The sequence below is a fragment of the Pangasianodon hypophthalmus genome, chromosome 12, assembly GCF_027358585.1.
Source record: "Pangasianodon hypophthalmus isolate fPanHyp1 chromosome 12, fPanHyp1.pri, whole genome shotgun sequence".
Classification (NCBI taxonomy): domain Eukaryota; kingdom Metazoa; phylum Chordata; class Actinopteri; order Siluriformes; family Pangasiidae; genus Pangasianodon; species Pangasianodon hypophthalmus.
In genome coordinates, this window is record NC_069721.1 from 3,512,115 (window position 1) to 3,528,263 (window position 16,149).

Genomic DNA, 16,149 nt, shown 5'->3' on the forward strand with positions numbered 1-16,149 from the left:
AATCACTTTCTTTTCTGGTCTGTAAACATCAAGGCTTTTAACCTCTAAAAGGTACCTCATGAGGTAGCATGTTCATCAGATTCAGTTTTCCCCGATTGTGTTCATGCATTTTGAGCACTATATCATCAGGACAGCTGTGTGGTATATTAGCCAGCTGTGCTCATGGTAGTGTATAGACCAGCTGCAGTTTAATTTATTGCAAAGGCAGAGCAGAGCAGACTCAGGGCTGCAGCAAGCACCATTGTAAATCCGGATGATTATTACTTCTTAAACCACAAATGCAAAACATGGGTGGAATAGATTTAATGATCATGTTGTCATACTAATTCAAGGAATTTGTGCTTTTATTAAAAGCACAAATCTAAATGAAACACAGTACTATGGGCTTGAAAATGAAATGATGCAAACAATGCTGTCGGAAGCACTTTAAACTCCAATGGAATTGTGATACAACTAATGTTTTTTCAGCACTCTCAACTTTCTCCCTTACTGGGTGTGTAAAACCTGTCACTTACCTACATGTGGTTACGATGGCAACAATGGCAAAACGTCTACGAGAAACTGCCTGGATTGGTTGCTAGGCAGCTGTTCCTGGAGCGACTGGCCCATGGCCTCCCAAACCCTGCTCCTGTGGCCTCTTTCTCTTTTATTCTCTGCATCTTTCAATCTTTTTGCAGTGGTTTTTATCCACTTTCAATCAAACCTATGTTCATGCGTCAGAGAACCCAGGGGTTTGATAGGCTTACAGCTAGCCACACATAAAGGAAAACTCACACACATCACCACCTAATTTAGAATTAGAATTTTTTAAATTAGAATTAAGCCACATCCCCAAACACATTAGAGATGTTGGAGCATGGTGGTATTCAGATACTGCCCTGGCCATATGCTGAGCTTTTGGCTTGTGCTCCCAGCTCTTTTGAGTCACACACTTCTCAGTAGACCATTGGCTGTCCTTCTGTGGAATTAGGCACAGGAATTAGGCATACTGGCCAGTGAGCAAAGCTGTCGGTGTCTGTGGCAGTGTATGGAGGCAGCTGGCATTCTTTCTTGAGAGATGAAGCCCTACTGACTATCATCAAATTTTCATCCAATTAACCTACTTCTTTCATTTTTCTACAAGGATGTGATGAAAGGCATTTTGATAACACAGTCTTCTTACTCAGACAGGAAAATGGAGGGACTGCGTCATCAAGACAGAGATCTGGGACACATGATTTTACCCTAAATTTGAGATACTTGACGTCTAATGCTCACATGACCGACATTTTCACTGTGTTGCGCAGGGGCATGCAAAAGTGCCAGGCAAAAAGAACAAAACAAACAATACAGGATATTTAAACATTTTCTAATTATCACCATCACATTATTAGTAAAGTGTTAAATCTGACACTTCATTGTAGGCCTATTTAATCATTTTGGACCAAAATCTTTTTTTCTCTTTCGGCTGAAAACCGAAAGAGCCATTTTGACCATTTTCAGCCAAAAATCCTCTGATGATATTTAACTAATGTTAAATACATAATTTTCTAATGCTAGCTAATTAGAAAGTACACTGATAGATTAATGTACATTCATTTACCTAGGCAGAAACTGAGGGATGAGATTGGGGGAGGGGAGGGGCTTCCAGAAGTGTCTGTTAATATCAGAGAGTTACCCAATAGGTACCTTTTGGTAAACTCCAAATAAGTCATCATGTGACTTTTACTGAGGAGTGGCTTCCATCTAACTCAATCATAAAGGCCTGATTGATGGAGTGTTGTAAAAATGGTTGTTCTTCTGGCAGGTTTTTGGTCACCTCCTTGACTGCCAGCTAGTTCACCTAAATTTAGTTGGTTAGTTGCACTTAATAAAATGAAAACAAATAAAAGATTTTAAAACAGCATCCCGCAGAATGCTTTCTGTGTACTATAGGAAAAAAGGTCATTTTTTAGATGGGTTAAAGGCATTGCACTCTAGTTAATACTTAAATGTTTCAGGGCTTGTTCTATAATGTGCTCTATATATTCTGAATTAGTGTATTCTGTGTGAGTTAAATGGTTAAGGAAAAGTCAGCTGATCTGACTGTGCTGTCTCATTTTAAAGACATTCACTCTCAATGGGGTTCCTAATTAAGCCTGGACTAAACAAAGCTAGATTGAATGATTATTCCAAAGTGGTCTGTATGTAATTTACATAAATAAGGTTTTTTGTGGTTCTGAGGTTTTCTGTGCAGTAGGAACATAATTGCTAAGTGTTTGACCCACACTTAAAGGTAGAATCCAGCAAAAATCACAATTTAAATTCAACAGATAAGTTGTTCAATAGAAGAAATCTTCAGTTTGCAGGTAAATACATCAAACCAAAAATGAGATATTTTTGACATTTTTTACAACATGATTGCATTTAATCTTCTCACAATGTATCATATTTTATATAATTATTTTCACAACTGCAACGTTAAAGGAAAAAATTAACAAAAAGGGTTCTACCATGTGCTACCAGTATAGCTTCTGTTTGTAGATTCTGCAATTGGTGTTTTGATGATGGTGGTGAAAAGTGCTGTCTAACACAATGGATTAAAATCACCTGTAGGAGTTCAGTTGTATTGTGTGTACAGATGTGGTGACTGTAAAGGCCATAGTGTATGACTCACATTATTTACATTCTCATCAAACCAGTCAGTGATACCTCATGCCCTTTGCATGGAGGCAGATTCATCCTGGAAGCGACCACTCCCATCAAGAAATGTTTATTCACGGGATAAAGGTGATCAGAAGGCCAATTTTTTCCTATACACTGAAGTCATTTCGGTTTGAGATAAAAAGATGAATATGAGATGATACATCAGAATTTCACTTTTCATATCCAGATATTTATATCTAGATGTGTTAAACAACTTAGAATGGCATGGCACCTTTTATTTGAACCCACCTATTTTTCAAGTGATCAAAAATATTGGAACATGTGACTGACAGGTGTTTCTTTTTGCCCAGGTGTACCCTGTTAGATTGATTGTTTAAAGAATTAATAGCTCTGAATGTCTGCTCTTGGTTTGAGCCGTGGGTTTTGCCTGTGAAGACTGGATTTCTTGTTAAAAAGCGTAAACCAACATGAAAACCAGAGAACTGCCTATGGGAGTAAAGCAAGCCATTTTGAAGCTGAGGAAAGAGGGAAATGGGAATGGGAATAGCCAGTACAACAATGTGGAATGTCCTGGAAAAAGAAAGAAACCACTGGTGTACTAACAACCAGACATCGAACAGGTAGGCCAAGGAAAACAACAGCAGTTGATAACAGAAACATTGTGAGAGCTGTGAAGAAAAACCCAAAAACAACAGTCAGTGGCATCACCAACAACCTCTATAGGCAGGGTAGAAGATATCACAATCCACCATTCGAAGAAGACTTCGAGAGCATAAATACTGGAATACAAAGATGAGCCACAAAAGTTCTGGAACCAAGATTAACCTCTACCAAAGTGATGGAAAGGCCAAAGTATGGAGAAACAAAGGATCTGCTCATGATCCAAAACATACAGTATGAGCTCATTGGTCAGGCATAGTGGAGGTAGTGTCATGGCTTGGGCTTGTATGGCTGCTTCTGGAATGGGCTCACTAATGTTTATTGATGATGTAACTCATGATGGTAGCAGAAGACTGAATTCAGAAGTATATAGAAACATTCTCTCTGCCAATTTGCATCCACTCTAATTGAAAGGAACTTCATCATGCAGCCACACCATGAACTAAAACACACAGCAAAGGAGCAAAGCAAAGGACTTCATCAGGGGAAACAAGTGGAAGGATTTAGACTGGCCAGAGACCTTAACCCAATTGAGCATGCATTTCACTTTCTGAAGAGGGGACTGATTGGAGAAACCTCCAAAACAAACAACAACTGAAATAAGCTGTGGTACAAGCCTGGAAAATCATCGCAAGTGAAGAATGCATCAGTTGGGTTGTCAGCTTGATGCAGTTAGTGCAAGCAAGGGATATGCCTCCAAATATTAACTGTTATTTACTTTAATTTACTTTAAGACTATCTGCTGCTCCTATACTTTTGCTCACCAAAAATCGGGTGGTCTGCCACCAAAGGTGCCATGTTCTAAATTGTTTAACAAATCTTGCATATATATATGAGAGGAAAATTTTCAACTTTACTCAATGATAACGCAAGGGGAATTGCAATGGTTGTTGTGGAAGATATACCATAGACCTTTGTTCTCTGAACTGTGTGTGTATACTAATTGTTCATAGTTAGAAGCTGCGATATTCCTTAATTGTAACATTTTTTTCTTAAAAATGGTAACATTTTTTGACTACAGTGACTCCTAGGAAAAACATTTTGCTCTAGACTAGTTATCTAGCCCAATGAAACCCCACCAGACATCAAACTCACATAACTTCCCAATGAAGGAGCTGCTGCATCCACTGCAAAACATTAATTTAGTCAATACATATTAAAGAAGGAGAAGGAGAAAGTCTTTAGTAACCCTGTAATGGCATTGGGCATTTCAAAAATAACAAAATAAAAAAGAAAATATATGTAGTTTCCCCAGTTTCCCCAGTTTTTATAGATGCTCTTGTCATTTCAGTTAAGCATCTGGCTTAACATAGGCTTAAGGGACACCACTCTCTACTCCACACTCCATCTCTACTTTAACGTAGATTGGGGCCTGCCTGTCTAGCAGTCCTTGAAGAAAAGTTTGTATTTTGGGAATTGTGCAGTGCTCCAGATCCAGGTGATGAGTCAAACACCATTTGTGGAACAGCTTCCACTTAATGTCAAAAAAGACCCATATAGTAGGGGCTCTTGTGTTTCCAGGACTGCTAGTTCACAGTACCTGCATTAATTTTGAGTGGCCAAACCTAAAGGGAAAGGGTGACCTGGATGCGGATGCCAAATCTCTATCATCCATTTGGGAAAGCAGATTTGTTTGGGGAGAAAGCTGCCATGGTTTTCTGATTACTATTTAAAACAGCAGTAGAAGCTGTCTTGGGGCAATGAGGAGAACTCTGTGGCCTTGGTGGTGATTTCTGTGCAATATTGGAAGAATCAGCAGTAGAGGAGAAAAAGGCATAGTGTAGATGATGAGGCCATTTTTGGGCCAATGGATCCTGCCCCAGTAGGCTGTCCAACTTCACCAGGGAGAAGCACAATCAGCAATGGTTTGACTTAGCATCTGTAAAGAGGTCCTCCTGTGCTCTGCTAGATTAACCAGATAATAATTGGTCCTGATCCTTCTTAATCTTTCAGCAGCCTTTGACAAGGTCAATCAAAGGATTCTCTTGTCCATTGTCACCGGACTACTGTCCCAAATGAATGGAAGGAGTTAGCACCCAGCATGGCAGTGGTTTGTTTCCCATCTCATTCTCTCCTTCCCCCTTCAAGACACTTATGTTTCTGCTCAGATCTTGGCATGTTAGGCTTATATTTCAGTATGAATGGCTCATTACTTGAAAATAATCTAGCAAATCTGAGCTGCTGTACATCCCTGGAGATGTATCCCTAAGTCAAGATCTTGTCTCCCAGCAAAACATTCAAATCACACCATTTGATAATGCACAAAACCTTGGTGTGGTTCTGCACAACCAGCTATCATTCCCTGTTCATGATGTTACCATGGATCGGTCATGCAGGTTTCTCCTTTATAATCTTTATAATACCAAAAGGATTCAATCTTTCCTCTTGACATTGTCCACTCAGTTGCTTGTGCAGTCCATTGTCATCTCAAGGATGGACTATTGCAATGATCCTGGCTGGTCTTCACCTGCATACCATTGCCAAACCAAAAATGGATCAGACACCACGTACCTACACTCACTCATTAAACCCTGCTTGGTACCATATTCCCTTCAAGCTACAAAAATGGCATGACATTTCCTGCCATCCCTCAAGACAGAAAAAAGGCATTGATCAAGAATCTTCTTTGTACTAGCACCCAGGTAGTGTAATGAACTTTCCCTGGGTGTCCTAACACTGGCTGGCCTGGATCCATTATCAGGTATTGCGGAGTCTGGGGTTGTACACAGTGGTTCATCTACTAGGTCAATATGAGCCCAGATGAATCTCTAATGAGAAATGATGAAGGTGACTATACTAGTTGGACTATAAAGAGCATTCTGTTAAAGGATCCTAGCCTCCAAGTTTCAAGTTTTCTGGTCTCGCAGTCTGTCAGGATTGGAAATAGGACCTCAGACACCATCATAACAAACATTGGCACCCCACAGGGGTGTGTTCTCTGTCCCATCCTTTACACATTGTTCACACATGACTGTGTAGGACAAGGACAACATCATCGTGAAGTTCGCCGACGACACCACAGTGATAGGACGGATCACTGGCGGAGATGAAGCGGCCTACAGGAGGGAGGTGGCCAGTCTTGTGACATGGTGTGAGGACAACAACCTCACCCTCAACACGGACAAGACAAAGGAGATGATAGTGGACATGAAGAAAGAGAGGAGAACTCACCAACCACCAACCACTGAGAGCTTGAAGTGGAGAGGGTGAACAGCTTTAAATATTTGGGGGTCCACATCAGCGAGGACCTCACCTGGACACTCAACACCACCCAGCTGGTTAAGAAAGCACAACAGCGGCTGTACTTCCTAAGGAGGCTGAGGAAGTTTGGCATGTCACCTAAGATCCTCAACAACGTCTACAGCTGTGTTGTTGAGAGCGTCTTGACCAGCTGCATCACTGTGTGGTATGGCAGCACTACAATAAGGGATCACGAACGTCTGCAGAGAGTGGTGAGGACTGCTGAGGAGATCATCAGGACTCCACTGCCCTCTCTGCAGACTATTTACCACCGCAGAGTCCACAGGAGAGCTGCCTCCATCCTTAAGGACCCAAACCACCCACAATACGGACTGTTCACACTCCTTGCCTCAGGACGGAGGTACAGGAGTGTGAAATGCAGGACCTCCAGACTAAGGAACTCCTTCTTCCCCTCAGCCATTAGACTTTTAAATAGGTAGCCAGTGGACACAAACTAGTCTCACAGATCTCATAGAATAGGTGGACTGAACTGCTACAGCCCAATTTGCACATTTGTAAATGTTACTGCTGCTATTTCTTATCAAGTAGCTTCATTTTGATTTGCACATTGTTAAATGTGGCAGCTGCTATTGTTATTGTGTAGTTGCACTCAATTTGCTACAGGATATTGTACTATTGTTTTTGTATTTGTTATTGTTTTGTACATAAGTCAATATTGCACATAGAGATATACATCATATTACTGCTACATGTGAACACATTACTGTTACTACATGTACTGTAAAACTGTTTTGCACAAGTCAGTATTGCACATGTTACTGTACTACTGTTTTGCACAAGTCAACATTGCACACTCACACATACAGATGTATATAGTCTATATTTCTATATACATAATCTATATTCATATACATAATCTATATTCTACACTTTATTATGTTTGTATGTGTATGTCTCTTTTTATTTTTATTTTTTATTTAAAATAGTTTGCATTTATCTTGGCATTCAATGTGGACAACAAAGAAAGAATTTCATTGTACAGGGAAACTTGGTTTCCTCACTGTGCACATGACAATAAACGCTTCGAATCTTTGACTCTTAACCACTCTTTGCTATGGGGAGAGCCAACCCAGCCACAGAGCTGCATATTAGCAGAACAATAGCTAATCTAGTAGACTAAACTGAGAACACCATATGGTATAGAAACTGAAAACCACTCAACCATGTTAACAATATGTAGCCACGGGCCCACTGGTTACTTAGTTGGCAGGGGATGTGGAATACTCTGAGTAGATAATGCTAACAAGGAACCCAAACTGGCAGGGTGAATAGAGGGAAACGGCAAGGCTATAGTCTAAAGACATTTGTGTTTAAGGTCACAAGATGAATATGAGATGATAGATCAGAATTTCAGCTTTCATTTCCTGATTTTTACATCTAGATGTGTTAAGCAGCTTACAACATGGCACCTTTGGTGGCAGACCACCCAATTTATGGATGAGCAAAACAGTCTTAAAGTAAAAAACACTTAATATTTTGGTTGCATATCCCTTGCTTGCAGTAACTGCATCAAGCTGGTGATCTGCTGACATCACCAACCTGTTGCATTCCAGTCTAAAACCTTCCCTTTTTTTGTGTTGGCAGTGTGTTTTGGGACATTGTCTTACTGCATGATGAAGTTCCTCCCAATCAGATTGGATGCATTTCTCTGTAAATTGGCAGACAGAATGTTTCTGCAGATATCTGTATTCAGTGTGCTTGAGTTACCTCATCAATAAAGATTAGTGAGCCCGTTCCAGAAGAAGCCTTGCAGGCCCAAGACATGACGCTACCTCCACTGTGCTTGACCAGTGAGCTAGTATGTTTTGAATCATGAGCAGATCCTTTCTTTCTCCACACTTTGGATTTTCCTTCACTTAGTAGAGGTTAATCTTGGTTCCAGAACTTTTGTGGCTCATCTCTGTATTTCTTTGTGAATTCATATCAGACCTTCTGATTGTTACTGCTAATGAGTGGTTTGCATCTTGTGGTGTGGCCTCTATATTTCTGCTCTCAGAGTCTTCTTCTAATGGTGGATTGTGATACCTTCATCCCTGCCCTGTCGAGGTTATTGGTGATGTCACTGACTGTTTTTCTTTACAGCTCTGACAATGTGTCTGTCATCAACTGCTGTCGTTTTCCTTGGCTGACCTGTTTGATGTCTGCTTGTTTGCTTGCACCAGTGGTTTCTTTCATTTTCATTTTCTGAACATTCCAGATTATTGTATTGGCTATGCCCATTACTTGTGGAATGGGTCTGATAGATTTTCTCTCTTTTCTCAGCTTCAAAATGGCTTGCTTTTCTCCCCTAGACAGCTCTCTGGTCTTCATGTTGGTTTATCCTTTTAACCACAAATGCAGTCTTCACAGGTGAAACACAGGGCTCAAACCAAGCTATTAATTGAGCTATTAATTGTTTAATCAATCAATCAATCAATCAATCTAACAGGGCACACCTGGGGAACAAGAATCTGTCAGTCACATGTTCCAATACTTTTGATCACTTGAACAAATGGGTGGGTTCAATCAAAAGGTGACATTTTCTAAGCTGTTTAACACATCTATATGTAAATATCAGGAAATGAAAGCTGAAATTCTGATCTATTACCTCATATTCATCTTTTGATGTCAAACCCAAATGTCTTCAATGTATACCAGACACAAAGAATTGGCCTTGCCCTTCCAATACTTTCACAGTTCAAAATAATTCTTGGGCTTGTAAAGAGTCTATGGGTTATGCATGATTAGGTGACCTTATTTTCATGCCAACAACCACAAAACATATATTACACAGATCATATGCCAATATATTTTGACATACTATTTAGTGCAGTAGTATGAGTTTGGGACATTGAAATTTTGCTTAGGGCCCACAAAAGTATAGATATAGTCTCTATGTTACATTGATACCCACAAATTACAATGTTTTTCAAAAATAAAATAAGTTACTGATGCATTTATGACTGCTTTTTTGAGATGTAAAAAGAAGCATTTTTTATTAAAATTTCTTTTTATACATCATCAGTATCACTGCTCTAGATACGATGTAGGTCTGAAAATATAGAGCTCTGGCATTCTACATGTGATTGATGGCTGTCCTCTAAAGGAAGCAAGTGACAGCTTGAGAAAACCACATGATCACCTGCTGCTCAGCTCTACACATGCTGTTGTTCTGTTTACAACACTGAGTCATCATCCTGCTGTCCTGGTATTTTAGTGCATAATGGTTTGTGGTCGAGACTTTTAGCTTTGCAGTGGTTACAGTGTTCTTGAGGTCAGAACAAATTCTACTTTAGCACTGGTCGCCAAAAAGAGAAACCTGCCATGAAGATTCTGAGGTCATATCCAAAGTTTGGAGCATAGGCATACAAAGGGGGTGGGGCTGAGGTCAGAAAGCTGTTACTTTCAGAGAGGACTGTATGTAGGCAGGCAAACAGGCAACAGTTACATTTGTGTTAGTTTCTTTTTTCCATCTCAAATATTATTTGTGCATGTGTAATGTGACACTAAATCTGAAACAAAGATGGTGGATAAAAAACAGACTTAAAACCAGAGAGCAAACAGGGCATCATGCCGAACTATCCAATATTTCTACAAATTCGACAGAAGAAAGTGGTCCACACTGAGAAACTGGGGCTTGCTAGTTATTTGTTACAGGTATTAATGGTATTTAGAATAATTAAATTATTTATGTAAATAAAGACACTAGTTTCAAGAGTTTTACTTAGTTTCACTAGATATATATATATATATATATATATATATATATATGTGTGTCGGTCAGGTCCATAAGTATTTGGGCAGTGACACAATTTTCATAATTCTGCCTCTGTACGCCACCACAGTGGATTTGAAATCAAGATGTGATTGAAGTGTAGACGTTCAGCTTTAATTCAAGGGGTTTAACAAAAATATTGCATTAATTGTTTAGGAATTACAGCCATTTTTACAGAGTCCTTCCATTTTCATAGGCTCAAAGTAATTGAACAATTCACTAATAAGCAGTTTCATGGCCAGGTGTGGCCTTATTTCATGACAAATTAAGGAGATAAAAGGTCTGGAGTTGATTCCAAGTGTTGAATTTGCATTTGATAGCTGTTCATTGGAACTCTCACTATGCAGTCTAAAGAGATAGAAAAAACTTTAGAAGTGGCCAAATCAACAGTTTGGTGCATTCTTAAAAAGAAGCAATGCACTGGTGAGCTCAGCAACACCAGAAGGCCTAGAAGACCACGGAAGACAACTAAAGTAGATGATCACAGAGTTCTTTCCTTGGTGAAGAAAAACCCCTTCACAACATCTAGCTGATTCAGCCGTAAAAATGGCTGTAATTCCTAAACGGTTAATACAATATTTTTGTTAAACCACTTGAATTAAAGCTGAACGTCTACACTTCAATCACATCTTGATTGCTTAATTTCAAATCCACTGTGGTGGTGTACAGAGGCAAAATTACGAAAATTGTCACTATCCAAATACTTATGGACCTGACTATGTTTGTGCGTGTGTGTGTGTGTGTGTTTTATATATACACACACACACACAGTCAGGTCCAAATACTTACGAAATTTATATAAATATATATTGTGTGTCTGTGTGTGTGTTAGGAATGCCAGTCCTGTAGGAGTTCTCCTCACCGCAGTGGTGGCATTGTGCTACAGAGTGGCCATCGCATATGAGGGGTAAGATATGTAAAATTTGTACAGTATAATTTATTTTGATATTTGTCAGTGATTAACTCAGAACCTTTTGTTCTCATTTAAAGTCCTATTTTGTTTGTGAAATCCGAGACCCAGATCTATAATCGGTAATGCAAGTAGCACATCTCACATTTAAAAGGATTGCTGGGGAAACAAGGAAAGTAATAAAAGAAAAGAGATTTTCGTCTTCCCATGTACGTAGACATGGGGACAGAAAGAAAGACAACACTAATGGACACAAAAAACAACAACAGCAAAAGAAGCTCATTAGCAGTCTGGCCTCAGCGTGTGGCCAAAATAATGATGAGTAACTTGAACTGAGCAGTCAACAATTTAAATCTCTATCGCTCTCTGTCCCTTTCTCTCTCTCTCTTTCTCTCTCTGTCTGTCTCTCTCTGAGACATCGCTTGGGCACACTGTCTGTGCAGAAAGCACATGGTTTAAAAAGATCACATTTGCATTTTTGCACATAAATGTATCTAACCTACTGGTGCCACATCAGTTCTGCTAAGAAAGTATGTATTAGAAAGTGTATTTATTCTGTTGAATTCTTGGATACTAGTTTAGTGTTTTTTTTTTTTTGGAATAACGAGATGCTGGTAGGGGTTTTTTTCTTGCTTGACTGCACTGCACTTCCTCTATTACTCTATTATTATTTAATCATTGATAATCACTTAACCATTTTCAGCTAAACCATTCTTATAGGGGATGAATATGTATTTGGGGATGTTTAGCTTCAGGTGCTTATGTGATCAGTTGTGTGCAGTGTTAGTTCATGCTTGTGTGCCGTGTTTGCACATACAAATCAGTCCGTGCCAGGAGCAGGTTGGTACAATACAGTGGTGCTCAAGATTTATAACCTCCACACTCCCTGCCTGTGTTTATTCTGTTGAATTTGCAGACCATTCACGGAGAAAATCTATCAGCAAAGGAGCCTGTGCTGCAAACACAAATAATTCTTGAGTGTGTTTGCCTGAGGATCACAGAGGAGCCCCAAACTCTCCAGACTCCACCCTTAATGTACCTGTTCATGAAAAAGTGGCAAAGAAGATGCGGAGTAACTCCATTTCAAAATGTCACCATTTGCTTATCTCTAGGTTTAAAGCAACAGCTCTCTTTTGAAGGCAAACCTCGGATAGTCTTCTGTAAGTCAATTTCCTGTTGTAGCAGAGGGCAAACAGAAACCATAATGATGTGAGAACTTTACATTATTATTTGTACTCATAGTGTTTCAATTATGCTTATTGTGGATTATTACTTAGCTAGGTTTTATATCTCTTGAGACCCTGCTTACTTTATTTAGGACAATCTACTAATGGCAGAAAGTAAAGGCGAACATGTATTTGTAGGGTATTTGTTAATAAAAACCCAGTTTTGTCTTGTTAGATTGCTAACAAGATAATAGTTAGATAATGTCTTTGTCTTGTAAGATAATGCTTATTATAAGAAACTAAAGAAACTGTGGTTTCTGAGAGATTTTAATGTACTTGATTAATTAATAAATTCTGTCGGTGCTTCTGCTATTTTTCTTTCAGTAATGGCTAATTCGGGAAAAGCATGAGGATTTCCCATGAATCTGCTTGTGTGTGATGTCATCCATTAGTCACCTAACTGTGTGTCCAGTTGAAAATTGAGTCAGTTCCTTTCACTTCAACATATTAATGTCTCTGGCTGGAGATATACAGGTGTTCATTCATATGCTTTAAACACCAGTCCCTGTTCCTAATGGATAATGAAGTATAATTAGGAATAATGCAATTTGTGGAAAACTAGCTTGGCTCATTTGTCCTTACATGATGTTTTACTGCACATTACTCAACAAAAGTAAGTGTCTCAGATCCTGGAGAGACATTTTCCATATGCCATCTATGGAAAGTCAACAAATCAGATTTTTCCAGTGCACGGCAAGTGCTAGATCACGGCTGAGTGCACAAACCCGCTCATTTTATGGCCGGCTGCTTTGTACATTGCACATTTGTTCATTATGATCACATTGTCCTTCATCCAGCATCTCTGTTTTGGACTGTTTCTGGATCAGCAAAATGTCATATAGTAATGTGACTAAGCTTAAGTAGTCCGATCTCAGGTTTTCCTGAACTGAACATTACACTGTTGAGGATGAATTACTCCAGGAACAGAATTACTCCAGGAGCTTTACAGTAAAAGCCATCCTTAAATGTTCATGTTAGAAATGCAAGAAGAACTGCAACACTGAGAGAGAAAGCCAGACTTAAAAAATAGTAGATCAGCTAATAATAACAAGCTAATTAAACTGAGCCAAACTAATCATATGCTAGTCATGTTTGTATTTTGTATTTAAATATTTTGTATTTAAAAATGCTCATTTTGTAAACCTAAGGTTATCAAATGAGAGTATTTGTACATCTTTCTATGGGAAAATTTTTCACCTCGTTATATTTACCAGTATGCGCACTGCACAGACGTTCTACACCTAAATATTGTCTTTGCTAGGGTAAAAAGTGATCTGTTAATTTTTTACACATGCATACTGACAAAACTCCTCTCCTGTGTTATGATGGGCTTGTAGTTCTAGTCATTCTTTTGGGAGTGACCATTCTACCAAATCACTGAAGCTGAGAGACACAGTGATGCACTACAGAATACTGCATACTAGAGGGTGAGGGATAACAAAAAAAAATCTTTTCCAATTGAGCATACATTTCCGCATACATTTATTTGAGTGAGTATTTGAGTTGACTATAGGCTTCCTGTCAGCTCAGACCAGTCTGGTCATTCTCCTCTGATCGCTCTCAAGGTGTTTTAGCCTGCAGACCCTCCGCTCACAGGATGTTTTTTGTTTTTCGCAACATTCTGTGTGAACTCTAGAGACTCTAGAGAAATTCAAAGGAGGTCAGCAGTTTCTGAAATACTCAAACCAGCCCATCTGGCACCAACCACCATGCCATGGTTAAAGTCACAGAGATCACACTTGTCTTCGTTCTGATGTTTGATGTAAACATTACTTGAAGTTCTTGACCTGTTCAAAAAGCACATATGTGTGTGATGGTCAGGTGTCCATACTTTAAGTCACATGATTGCCGCCACATGATTGGCTGATTAGGTAACTGCATGAATGTACAGGTGTTCCTAATAAAGTGGACGTTGAGTGTGTATTCTGTATATATTCTGTATACATGAGCTCTTAGATGTACAATTACTCTCCTGAAGTACTCTATTGGATGTGGATGGCATTGGTGAATGAAACTAAAAGGTTCAGTTGCAATTGCATTTTGTGAAATACCAACAGACGACAGCTGAAAGGACATATTGACTGTGACAGTGAGTGTAAACCTAAGTTTATTTTGGGTTACAGTAATGTTTGGAATATGAGGGATTTTGGGATATCACTCTTTCAAATTCCTGTTGATGCTCAGTCTCTCTATGGCAGTGTAAAATTATAAGCTCATTAATATTCAAACACAATTTTAAAGGAATTTGAATTTTCTAATCCATAGTCAAATGCCCTTTTTGGTAAATCGCTAACAAGCTAACTTTTGCTTGCCTTGCACTTATATACACACCTCAATCCTTACTGTAACAATGTGAATATGCAAGCAAATGTGACTACGGTTAGAGCAAATTGTATTTGATCTTATGCATTGCAGGTTCCAGATTTAAGAAATTAAACCTTGCTGTGTGAGCATGTATGTGTCAGTAATGTGTATAGCCTTCAAACCTGAAGCAATCCAAATGTTCATATTTTCAAAAAGCAATCAGTCAGTGCTAATTTGTGAGACAATCAAAATTGTAGCAGTGATTACCTTTTGGTGCTTTACATAAAATAAGCAAAAAAAAAATAATTACAATAAAAACATTCTGAACATTTTACTGGAAAATATTAGTAAAATATATTTTAAAATTTAATTAAATAACAATTCATTATAAGTTCAAAAAATCAACAATGTAATGTGTAATAAAGTGGGAGTAAAAACCCAACAATACTGATGTGCCTGATACACTCCACACTACCAGGTCAGTGTCACTGCTGTGAGATTTAGAGATCAGTGGTCTATAGAATATCTGGTGTTCCCATTCCATTGATGGATGGAATAGAAGAGGGCTGATAAATGGTGTATAACAACAGAAGGGCTTCATTCAGTAATTGTACATCTACATAATCTCCTTTATGGGAGACTATGGGCTTTATCTCATAAAATGGATGAACAATAGAATAAAATAAAATACAGATTAAAAACTGAAAAATAAAAATATGAAAAAAATCACATGCTAAATGATTGAGTGAGTGAAGTGATGTGAGTGTAGTATGATCATTTTACTGATTCTCTGCCTGTTCTCACACTGCAGCATTCTGCACAGTGCCTTACAGGAGTCTTGTGTGTGACGATAGATTCAGTTGCTAGGGAACTCTAGTGCAGTGAACATTTGACAGGAAAAAGCAATTGGTCTAAGAATCATCTTGCTTTACTTCATTGCATGTACACGTTTAATACATTAATAATAAATGGGTGATTGCAGTAATACAATGACAGCAATAAATAAATAGTCACTTTTGCAGCTTGCCTCTTTTCTGCAACAAATTGTGATTTCTATAGGTTCATTCAATTGTAATTTAACAGTGAACATTGTATGTTTTACATTTTTTTCCCCATTTCTAGAAGCCAGAGGATCTCTGTCTCAGCCTCACTGCTCTTAAGCGCACACATACACACACACACGTATTGTCTCCTCATTTGGTAACCAGGTCTTTTTACGTCTGACTTGCTAGGCTGTCGTCACTGAGCCTGCAGTCTCTCTGTGTCTCTGTCTCTTCTCTACCCATCATACATCATTCACATTGTTTTCCTGCTCCGTGTCTTAATTCGAGTTTTCGCTTTGAGAGCTCTTATGGAGTGGTGATGGTAGAAATGAGTGATACAGTCTCAAATGTTTCGATTTCATATTA

At 38.7% G+C, this 16,149-nt stretch overlaps 1 protein-coding gene across 3 annotated transcripts in view; it reads left to right on the top strand.

Moving 5' to 3' along the window:
* pemt (phosphatidylethanolamine N-methyltransferase) overlaps window positions 1-16,149 on the top strand; it is a 48,414-nt gene that overhangs the window by 28,091 nt on the left and 4,174 nt on the right. For 2 of the 3 annotated variants that reach the window (XM_053238784.1, XM_053238783.1), the window contains one exon: window positions 11,133-11,207. In XM_053238784.1, coding sequence (XP_053094759.1) covers window positions 11,133-11,207 — 75 coding nt within the window. Of the gene's footprint in view, window positions 1-11,132; window positions 11,208-12,126; window positions 12,749-16,149 lie in introns of those variants that run through there. The other variant, XM_026934582.3, reaches the window with a different exon arrangement.